The 10379-nt window shown below is 44.8% G+C and overlaps 1 protein-coding gene across 1 annotated transcript; it reads left to right on the top strand.

Moving 5' to 3' along the window:
- Positions 1-263: 263 nt before the first annotated feature.
- ODF1 (outer dense fiber of sperm tails 1) lies at positions 264-9507 on the top strand. Its single transcript, XM_066264636.1, has 2 exons — positions 264-583; positions 9066-9507. Exons 1-2 carry the CDS (start codon positions 264-266, stop codon positions 9505-9507), a joined length of 762 nt encoding a protein of 253 aa, XP_066120733.1.
- Positions 9508-10379: the final 872 nt, after the last annotated feature.

Below are 10379 nucleotides of genomic sequence, written 5' to 3'. Positions count from 1 at the left end.
TCTCAACATCAGTATAGTTCTGAGAGTAGCTTTATCCCTCTAAGGAGGGTCACTGGAGACTGCCTGTGTGCGATTCACATGGCAACCCAAAGATTATGACACACTTAGAGGGTGGTGAGGTCACAGAACACAAGCTTTAAAGTAAGCGAAACATGTGTGCCTCATTTATTTTTAAAGGAAGCTTCTGAGACGAGCTTAGAACAATTTTTTCCCCTGGGTGCCATTTCCCAAAGGTACTCACAGAACAATTAGGTGTGACCGTCATGGCTGCACTGAGTTGTCTTTTGGACAGCGTTAGAAGGGACATAAAGAAGGTGGACAGAGAACTGAGGCAACTGAGATGCATCGACGAACTCAGCACACGGTGCCTGTGCGACTTGTACATGCACCCCTACTGCTGCTGCGACCTGCACCCCTACCCCTACTGCATGTGCTACTCCAAGCGGTCGCGCTCCTGCGGGCTCTGCGACCTCTACCCGTGCTGCCTGTGTGATGTCAAGCTTTACTGTCTGCGACCATCTCTCAGAAGTTTGGAGAGGAAAGCCATTAGAGCCATAGAAGATGAGAAGAGAGAGCTTGCCAAGTAAAAGAACTTTTTAAGGTTTTTATGGGTGGTAGATTATTAGCCTGATAAGTTGGAATGGGGGAGGGGGATGTGACAGTTCATACTTGAACAAAGATGAAGAGGGTTTGAGATAATGACTCCAGTGGCTTAGCAAAGATTTAAGAAAAGAAGAGCAAATGGGTTTTGTGACGGGAATGATAAGATTCTCAAAAGGCAATATAATCATGTCAATTGGCAGGGTTGTTGTTGCTTTATAGCAGGAGTGCCAACATGATAAATAATATGGCTCTAATAAGGGGAAAAAACAGGGGATGTCATTAAAAAGCTATTGGAAGCAGCGAACTACACATTTTTTCTGGTTATGAATAAAGCGTTTTGAGTGTATTTGGACTTACAGAAATGACTGCAGGAGAAGTAATAATAATTGATCAAATCCTTACTGTTAGCCAGAGGCTTTAAGAGCAGGGGAGCAAATTGAACAATAGAGGCATTTATGGGTTTTATAGGAAAACTTCCTCCCATTCTCCAGCTTCAAACAAAGACTTAAAATTCATCTGGAATCAGATGTACTGTGGTGGCCTCTCCCTCAAGACTTGTGCACATAAACTGCAGGACTTGGAGAGTTCTCAGCTTTCAGGACAGAGAGAAAAAGGCTTTAATTGAATTGAGAAAATTTAAAAGTTATTTAAAATTTTTTTGTTTGATCAACATTTTTCTTTCTGGCCTGGAGAAAGCTTTTCTTTTTTACTTTCTATGTATGCCATTTAGTCTGTTACTATTGTTGAAAAAAAAAAAATGGTTGAAAGCACGGTCCTCTGGTGAAATGAATTCTGGTCCATCCATACGTTGGAATGATAATGTAGATGTAACAATGATCGATGAAGTATTTTCTGTATGGATGTTCTAAGTGAGTTGCAGAAAAACTATTTAAAATGCTATTTTTAAAGATGTGCACAAATAGATGATACATGTTTTTGTTGAACTATATTTGATGTATAACATTGTATAAATTTAACGTGTACAATGTTAATTTTATACATTTATATAATTAGCACTTCTATCACATTACATAATTATGATTATATTTTAGTGGTTTGAATAATTAAGTTCTAGTCCCTTAACAAAGTTGATGATTCTAATATAATATTATTGTCTATACTCACTATACTGTACTAATATTAGATATCTAGAACTTATTTCTCATTGCAAGTTTGTAGCTTTAAACAACAGTGTCCTATCCTGATGTTAAATTAATAGATAGACGTAGATAGATAGATAGATAGATAGGCAGGGAGACGCAGAGGAACAGAGAAAAACCCTTGACAACAGTGACAGTGATGTTTCCCTGGAAAGGGCAATAAGGTAATTATTGTCCAGGTCATCGGTTACCAAAGGTCAGGAACAAACCTTCCTTCATAGTCTGGGGTGAGCCTGTTGTCTATAAACTCATCTTCACTCAATTTGAACTAATTTTTATTTTTACTTCTTAGCGTGTCAAGTTAACAAAAATTACGCACATTAAGTTAAGGATTCTTTTGTAATATTTGGTCTAAACAAAGGGTGAGTAGATCTGTGTCTGCCCTCCCTACACCTTTGAGTACCTGATTTCTTTCGATCCAAGTCCTTCCAGCCTTAGTTTCCTGGCTGCCCCTACTCTCCAGACTCTCCAGAGGAGAATGCTTCTGTCCTTTACCAGAGGGCACCCTCTGACTCCTCCAGGGGGCCCTATTTCTTGGTGTGTGGTAAACATAATTTCAGATTTATTCTCAGCAGTGGCTTATACACGAGGTAATGCTTTCCATGGTTTGTGATAGACAGCTCCTCTGACAATGTCTGGATTTTTGCTAATTTTTTTCTGTACCTGCAGCAGTACATGAAGCTGGTGATATTTTTACATGAATTCCCACATCTCTGAAGTGATAGATCCATCTTAGAAGTGACCTCAGCCTTTCCCTCTCGTATCTTCTCTCAGACACTTTTCTTCCAGAACATACAAACCACCTTGTGCAACCTTTCTGCGCTGTTTCAGACAGCTTGACATTTCACTGTCCAGAAGGGCTTTAGTGTCACCTGCAAACCTATATTTAATTTTCCTGAATGTGGATGAAAATGTCTAACCTTTATCTAGCTCCAATCCCAGAAGACTCTCACTGTTAATATTTTTTCTTCCAGAGCAATGCCTCTTTTTTCTGATCTCTCAGCTAACTCCCAATCCATGACTAAATAGATACAGAAGTAACATATTCATTGAATTGTTTAAACAATTTTTGGTGTGAAACATTGCCCGAGGCCTTTTGAGTATAGGAATCATATTCACATGACCTTTTTATTCCTTTACTGAATGCTAGCAGTTTGCTTAGGTTATGACAGGTCCCTTCAGATGCCAGGCTGTGTTGTCCAGAAGGTTCTGTGCTAAAACCAGAAAGTAACATTCTCATGGCAACTCTGCTCTGCAGTTGCCACGGCCCCATTGGAATTGTTTTTCTGTGGGGGAGTCAGTCTGCTCTGTCTCTGGGTGCTCTTTTAATCACTGATAGAAGGCTTGGCCAACAATTTCATTCCCCCTATGCGTGTCTTAAGCATTGCTGAGTGTACATTACCTGATTGATGTACGTGCCTGCATCTGTGTGTGTGCATGTTTGTGTGCATGTGGGTGTTGTATTTTTTTAAACTGCGTGTGGAAGGTCCAATCCATTTCCATTGTTTATTGAGCAGCTACTTCAAGAGACACACTGGCACTATCTTCCTTAGTAGAGACCCAAGTAAGTACTTTTATATCTTTTGTTTGTTTGTTTTAATTTATTGGGTTGATATGGCTCACCAAACTACACATTTTTCAAGTGTACAACTCAATATAGCACCATTGACATGGCGCATCCTGCCTCCTGCCCACTCGAAGCAAAGTCTCTTTCCACCCCCACTCCCACCCCTTTTCCTCGGCTACTGCGACCCTGTTGTCTGCATACATATGCCGTGTGTGTGTGTGTGTGTGTGTGTGTGTGTGTGTGTATATATATATATATATATATATGTTTTGCCTCCTCCTTCACCTCCTTTGATCCCATCCTCTTTCCTCCTGTCCCTCTGACAGCTGTCCATCTGTTCCCTGTGACCCTGCCTCTGTTTCTATCTTGTTCCTCAGTTTATTGTGTTCATTAGATCCCACATATAAGTGAGATCATCTGGTATTTGTCTTTCTCTGCCTGGCTTATTTCACTTAGCATAATAATTCCAGGTTTATCCATACTGTTGCAAAAGGTAAGATTTCATTCTTTTTTACGGCCACATAGTATTTCATTCTGTAAATATACCACAACTTTTTTATTCACTCATCCACTGCTGGACAGCTGTTTCCAGACCTTGGCTATTGTAAACAATGCTGCAATGAACATGGGGGTGCATATCTTCTTTTGAATTAGTGTTTTGAAATTCTTGGGATATATTTCTAGAAGTGGGACAGCTGGGTCAAAAGGCAGTTCCATTTTTAATTTTTTGAGGACTCTCCATCCTGTTTTCCACAGTGGCTGCACCAGTCTGCATTCCCACCAGCAGGGCAGGAGGGTTCCCCTTTCTCCACATCCTCGCCAGCACTTGTTGTTTGTTGATTTGTTGATAGTTTGTTTCCTTAGCTTCTTTAGATTCTCTTTTCCCCAAAATGAACTTTTGCACAGCAAGCACATACTAACCGTTTCTCCGACTCTCCCCTCTTCTTCTGGATTTAGAAGGGCTGAGGTAACTGAAAATTTGGTTTCCTTTGCAATAGGCTGTGCCACAAACCTGCCTTGGTGGGCCCGTCACCCTACCGCCACACTCATGGGCTCCTGTCCTCTGTGCTGAAGTGGGAGAAACAAGAGCCAGCCCCCACTCAGCCCTCCTTGTGGGAGCTTATTATCTAACAATGATGCCCCGTTGCCACCCTGACTCCTGGCAGTAGTCTTTAGGGATAAGTGATCCTTGATTTGTCCCCATACCTCAGTGGCCTCAACCCTGCACCCTTTGTTAACACAGGAAACTGGTCCTGAGACTGCACTTCCCTCCACTCACCCCGGTGCTTGGCCTGAGTCTCAACAAAAATTCCCTTGAAGATTCCCACGCGAGGGGCACCTCATCTTCTGAAAACCCCCCAAAATCTGCTTTCTCATTCCTTTTCTGCTTTACCCCTTCACACTCTGAGAATGAGGTTTTCACTGACTCACTCCTCACCCTGAGGCTGATGACGTCATCCCCCGCGGGAGGACTCCTTTGCCACGTTGGCAGTGCCTGGCCCAGTTCTAAGCCCTAGGGAAATCTCATCCCCCACTCACTGACTCAGAAGCCATGGCCCAGTTAAAGAGGGGAAGCCTGGTGGCTTTATGGCTGGTGAAGGTTGGCTTTCCCCTGAGGGGAGAGCTCTCCTTCTTCCCTCCGTGGAAGCCAGCTGGTTCTCGCGGTCCCCTCTGATCACAATCTCTCCATACTCACAGGTCTCAGAGTCCAGTCACCCCAGAACGGCAGGGGTAGGAGCTGCTGCCCATCTAGGCCAAGTGCATGTCTACTAGCTAGTTTGACCTCGTTTCATGATACAGGACTTGGGGTTTGGTCACTAAAGCCTCAGACTTTGGGAAAGTCTGTGTAATGCGGAGCTTAGTTTAGCCTGATAAACTTACCCTTTATTGAGTGAAAATTATGTCCCTCGAACTTCCACTTCATTTCATCCTTGTACCATCTTGGCCATCTTACAGATAGCGAGGCAGACTTAGCGGACATGCCCTTGATCGCTGGGAGGTGGGAGATCCGAGCTCAAAGCCAGGCTTGCTGAGTCTGCTCAGTGGCCCTCACAGTGGCCTCTGGGCCGGCAGTGAGAGTACCACCTGGAGCTCAGGAGAAATGTAAACTCTCAGCTCCTCTGGCCAACCTGCTGAGTCAGAAACTCTGGGCAGGGGACAAGTTCTGTTGGGGACTTGGATGCACCTGCATTGTGCTACTCTGTTCCTGCAGGTGAGCAGGTGACACTGCTCCTCAGTATCAACCATGAAGGGAAGAAAGAGAAAAGGGGAGAAATGCAGTTTAATAGGTTTAGGAAGGGGTCTAAGTTGGGAGAGAAAACAAAGTACTTCAAGGATGACTAGAGGAAAGCCTACTTCGCTTTGCTCTCGGGTAAAGATAGGCCTTTTGACATCTTCATAAATGTATTCATCACCAGGCTGAACCTGACTTATATCTTGTGAAGATGGCTCGCTCTATCGCTCATCACTGCTGTGGGCAGGATGTGTCACAGCGCAGAGCTTGCTGGTGCATTCAGGGGAAATTCAGCGTCAGTAGGGAGGGAGCACACAGAGACCCTGGCTGTGCACTCGCCTTGCCCCAGCTTTCCCAAGAGGCTTCTGCCACAAACCACAGTGGCCGTGTCCCCATGTTTACTGTGGCTAAACTCCACCCTCATGGTAAGTAAGAAGGCGATCCCCGCAGAGCCATGGAAAATCCTATGTGAGGCGATGGGTACGTCCTAGACCGGAGTCATGTTGCAAGTTCAGAATGGAGTCTGATGCCGCTCTGACAATTTCTCCTAAATCCACACATGCCCACCGATAACCCCTGGCCTAGAAGCAAACAGAAGAAGAAACCTGACCTTTCCAAGACTTGTTAGGCCATTTTCTGAAGACCCACATAGGAGAGACTCCTAGGCAGCTGCTGCAGGCCAAGGAGATAGAGTGATGGGAACAGAGAAAGAGGGGGAATCGAAGCAATAAAATCCGTGAAATTGTACCCCACGGCTCAGGTTGCTAGATGGATCTGGAAGTGAGCTGTGGCTTGCCGATCTGGCTCCCAGATCTACCTCCCGTGGAGAACCTGAGGGCTTAGGGAGAAGCAGTCATGGCCATAGCCAGTCTAGCAATCCTGCTGGTGGCCCTTGTCCTTTGTGAGGCTCATCCCGGCCTCGATGGTGGGATTTGATGCTTCTCATCTCCGACTGGAAGGTCTGAGCTGAACAGAAGAGCTTGACTCTGCCCACACATGCACCGTGGGAGGTCTTGAGAGACCTAGGGCACTCATCTGCTCAGTGCTTCACTCTTGGCTTTGGCCATTGGGGCTTCAAGCCTGTGGCCCCTCCAGAGGGGCCATGGTGTCTCTCTGTGTCTATTTTCTGCCCATCCAGGGAGACAGAGAGCTTGTTCTCTCATTGTTCTCACAGAGATAGATACAGATTTTAAAAACAGCCCACTTGTCATCCTTTCTTCTCAGTATGGCCTTTGGGCACCCTGGCACACCCAGGGCATGAAAGATGTCTAGGCCCCATTTACCCTCTGCCCTGGGTTCCTTGGGGCCAGGGGTAGAAATGGAGCTGAATGACAGTCACAGTTCTCTACGTGCCTTGAATACATTTTCTGTTGGACTCAGCATCTTCTAGGACAGCATCCTATTTGACCATTTTAATTAGTTACTAAGAGCCTCAGTTCATAACCTTCAGTGCAAGGGCTCATATTGTTGTTCAATCAATCATGTTAGGGCTAATCAAGTAAAAAGTATAGATTGAAAGCAATACTATAGCATGATTTCATCAGAACACACACAAAATTCTCTCTATATGTATGTAGAAATAGATATACACACACATGCACACAGAAGAAAGTCTAACGCCCCAATGTTAAATGTTATATAAAATTATGGGTATTTTAAAATAATACCATCTTTTTGCTCAACTGTATTTTCTAAGTTTTCCACAATGAACTTGTAGTTATATGTAACAAAGAGAAGTAAGAGTGTGAACAAAGTTCAACATAAAAAGACTTAAAAATGTATCTCAAACCAATAACCCAAACTGGAAGAAGTTCTAGAAATCATAGCCTCCAAGGCCTTCTTCTGGAGACCGAGAGATGGAAGATTTGCCAGGAGTATCTCTTAGGACACAGGTGTGTTTTTTTTTGTTTGTTTGTTTTTAAAGTTAAGGAATAAAAAGAAGACCATTTCATTTCAGAGCTTTAGGTTGTCTTTGGAAGGATCAGGCAAATAGAAGATGGAGCCTGGGGCAGGCGGGGCACACAGGACTCAGCCAGCTGAGTCTAACAGAGGGTTCAAATCATAATCTTGGCATTAACAAGCCTGAATTTGAATCCAGACTCTGCTATTCACCACCTTTGCCTTCTCCTCACCTGTAGAATGGTGATAATTACAACTGCATTGATGGGTTACTGTGAAGATGAAATGAAACAATGCCTTTAACACTTTAGCACTCTCCGTGGAACATGGTGGGGATAAAAAAGACAAAATTCAAGATCTTAATCATGTGCCAAGCACTATTATAAATACTTTTCCCTCATTAACGAATTTAAGCCTCACAATAGCCCAGAAGTAGTTCTCAAATTTACAGATGAGGAAACTGAGGCATAGAGACTCAGTAACTTGTTCACATGGCAGAGCCGAGATTTGAACCTAAATAGTATGGTTGCAGAGCCTGTGCCCTTAAGCACTTCACTTGACTGCCTCTTGATGTATCATAAGTGATCTATTCATGTGAGCTGTTGTTATTGTTGTGTTATTATTAAGGATTCATACACAGGACCGCTGAGCAGCAAAAAGGCAGCTCTGTAGGAACCATGGAGATCTGCGTTAGCCGTTTCAGGGGCCACGAGCAGTATCAGCTGAGCGTAGGGAAGAAAAAACCCTGGATGTGTGGTATTTACCGAGTTCCGTGGTGTACATATTCTCACCATGATAGATTTCGAGCTATCAACATGAAGTCACTGGATGAGGAGGTAGGAATGGCTGTCCACAACCAACCTCTGCAAGCCGGTAGGATCCAGCTGCCCTCCAAGCTGACACCGTCCTGGGGCCAGCCATTCAAAATCTGGAGCAGCCTCAGCCGGGAGGAGACATAGCCAGGCCCTAGTCGCCGGCCTGGTGGTTTGTTGCTGGGAGTGTTCAGGCTGAGACTGTGTGATGGACTCTGGGGCTGACAGTCGTCATTGAAGTGCCAATTTTAAATGGTATATAACTAGTTGAATCTCCTTAAAAAAACAAACTCAAAGGGTCTACATGTAATAGTAGTAATAATAATGATCACAGTCATAACGAAGCAGGGTTTATAAAGCACCAAAAACAATGGTAAGCAAAATATGTAATTTCATCAAACCCTCCAATACCATCAGGTAGGTACTGTTACTATTTTCATTTTACAGATGAGGAAACTGAGGCACAGAGAGGTTAAGGGACCTGCCAAGTTACCTTAACTAATAAGAGGAGGAGCTGGGATTTAAATGCAAGAAAAAGACCTGGAAGGCCAAGCATCTATCCGTTGTTAACAGAGGTTTACCTGTGAGGAGTGTGATTTACACAGGGGGCCTTTTATTTTTCACTTTATGCACTTCCGCAAAGTTTGATTTTTCATAATAATTAGTGTTTACTTTCGCTATTTAAAAAGAAAAAAAAAACCCCTAGAGACCAAAATATTGCTTCTCAAGCTGTGTCTGAGTTCTGAGGCCTGAGCTTCCTTCTCCCGCCCTTCCCATCTTCCCAATTTCAGGCTGAGAAGAACCACCAATAGAATTCTGGCCTCCTCTTGCTGTAGCAGTAACGTTTTAGGCTCGGTGAACGTGTGCGGCTTTGAACCTGATCAAGTGAAAGTTCGAGTGAAGGACGGAAAGGTGTGCGTGTCAGCTGAGAGGGAGAACAGGTACGACTGCCTGGGGTCGAAAAAGTACAGCTACATGAACATCTGCAAAGAGTTCAGCTTGCCCCCCTGTGTGGACGAGAAGGACGTAACATACTCCTACGGGCTCGGCAGCTGCGTCAAGATCGAGTCTCCGTGCTACCCCTGCACGTCTCCCTGCAACCCCTGCAGCCCCTGCAGTCCCTGTAGCCCCTGTAGCCCCTGTAGCCCCTGCAGCCCCTGCAGTCCGTGTGACCCTTGCAACCCGTGCTATCCCTGCGGGAGCCGCTTTTCCTGTAGGAAGATGATTTTGTAAAGCGTAGGAAGCCGGAACGTAGTAGAAGTCAGTTTCTCCAGCCAGGTAGTTAGTTCTTTCAGTGTTTTTCTCGTCCCCTTCCTAGGCCCCTGTTATTCTAGCTATTCTAGCGCGTAGGAAACTGAATACATAACTGCAACGCACTCGTGTTGTGTGACTGTCTTTTGGTTCAACCCACCGCTAAAGCCCTGCCAGGTAGAGCGCATCGGAGGAGTTAATGGGTGGGAATGGAAGACAGTGAGATCTGCCCTCCTGGGTCCTCCTTTACCCCCAGCTGCTGCCAAATTCCAGGAAAAGAAACTCTTTCGGTGTGTGTCCCCAGACACTGATTTTCCAAATGGTTCCATGAAATGATCCAGCCCACAAACCAAACTGTCAAAGCAGAAACAGAAGGTTAAAGGCAGGTGCTTATTCAAAGCTGCTGCAGTAGGGAGGGCTAGGACTTCCCGGGCAAACTGTGGTCCCCGTTTTTACCCCGCAACACTCAGACGCACACACAAAATATCTGGGAGCCTGTTCCCTGCCCTGAGGGGAGGGGCATGCAGCTTATCCTTTCTCAACTTTCCTGTGATTTGGGGGAATGGCAGTTCTGGTTCAGAGTGGTTTGCAACCGCCTCAGTATTTATTTCAACTATCTGCTTTTCTCAATTCCTGGAACTCCTTTTTAAGCACAGAAGTTCTTGAGTGGAAAGTACAGCTTTCACAAAATGATAGTGTAGTTCACCTGAACTTGGATCCTCATGGACACAGCGTATGAGGCATTCTTGACTGCCAAGACAGAATCCGGGTAGAAGTCGGAGATGACAGGGAGGGATCAGAGTGAGGATCCGGGCTGGTTGCAGACCTGACTCTTCCAGGGAACATAAAAGCCT

Source organism: Saccopteryx bilineata, chromosome 3, assembly GCF_036850765.1.
Source record: "Saccopteryx bilineata isolate mSacBil1 chromosome 3, mSacBil1_pri_phased_curated, whole genome shotgun sequence".
Classification (NCBI taxonomy): Eukaryota; Metazoa; Chordata; class Mammalia; order Chiroptera; family Emballonuridae; genus Saccopteryx; species Saccopteryx bilineata.
This window is presented reverse-complemented; position numbering and strand designations above follow the sequence as displayed.

Bases quoted from the DNA above. Each gene is read 5' to 3' on its own strand.
- ODF1 (XM_066264636.1), top strand. From the start codon at position 264: ATGGCTGCACTGAGTTGTCTTTTGGACAGCGTTAGAAGGGACATAAAG. The intron at 584-9,065 runs GTAAAAGAACTT...TCCCAATTTCAG, and splicing joins GAGAAGAGAGAGCTTGCCAA to GCTGAGAAGAACCACCAATA.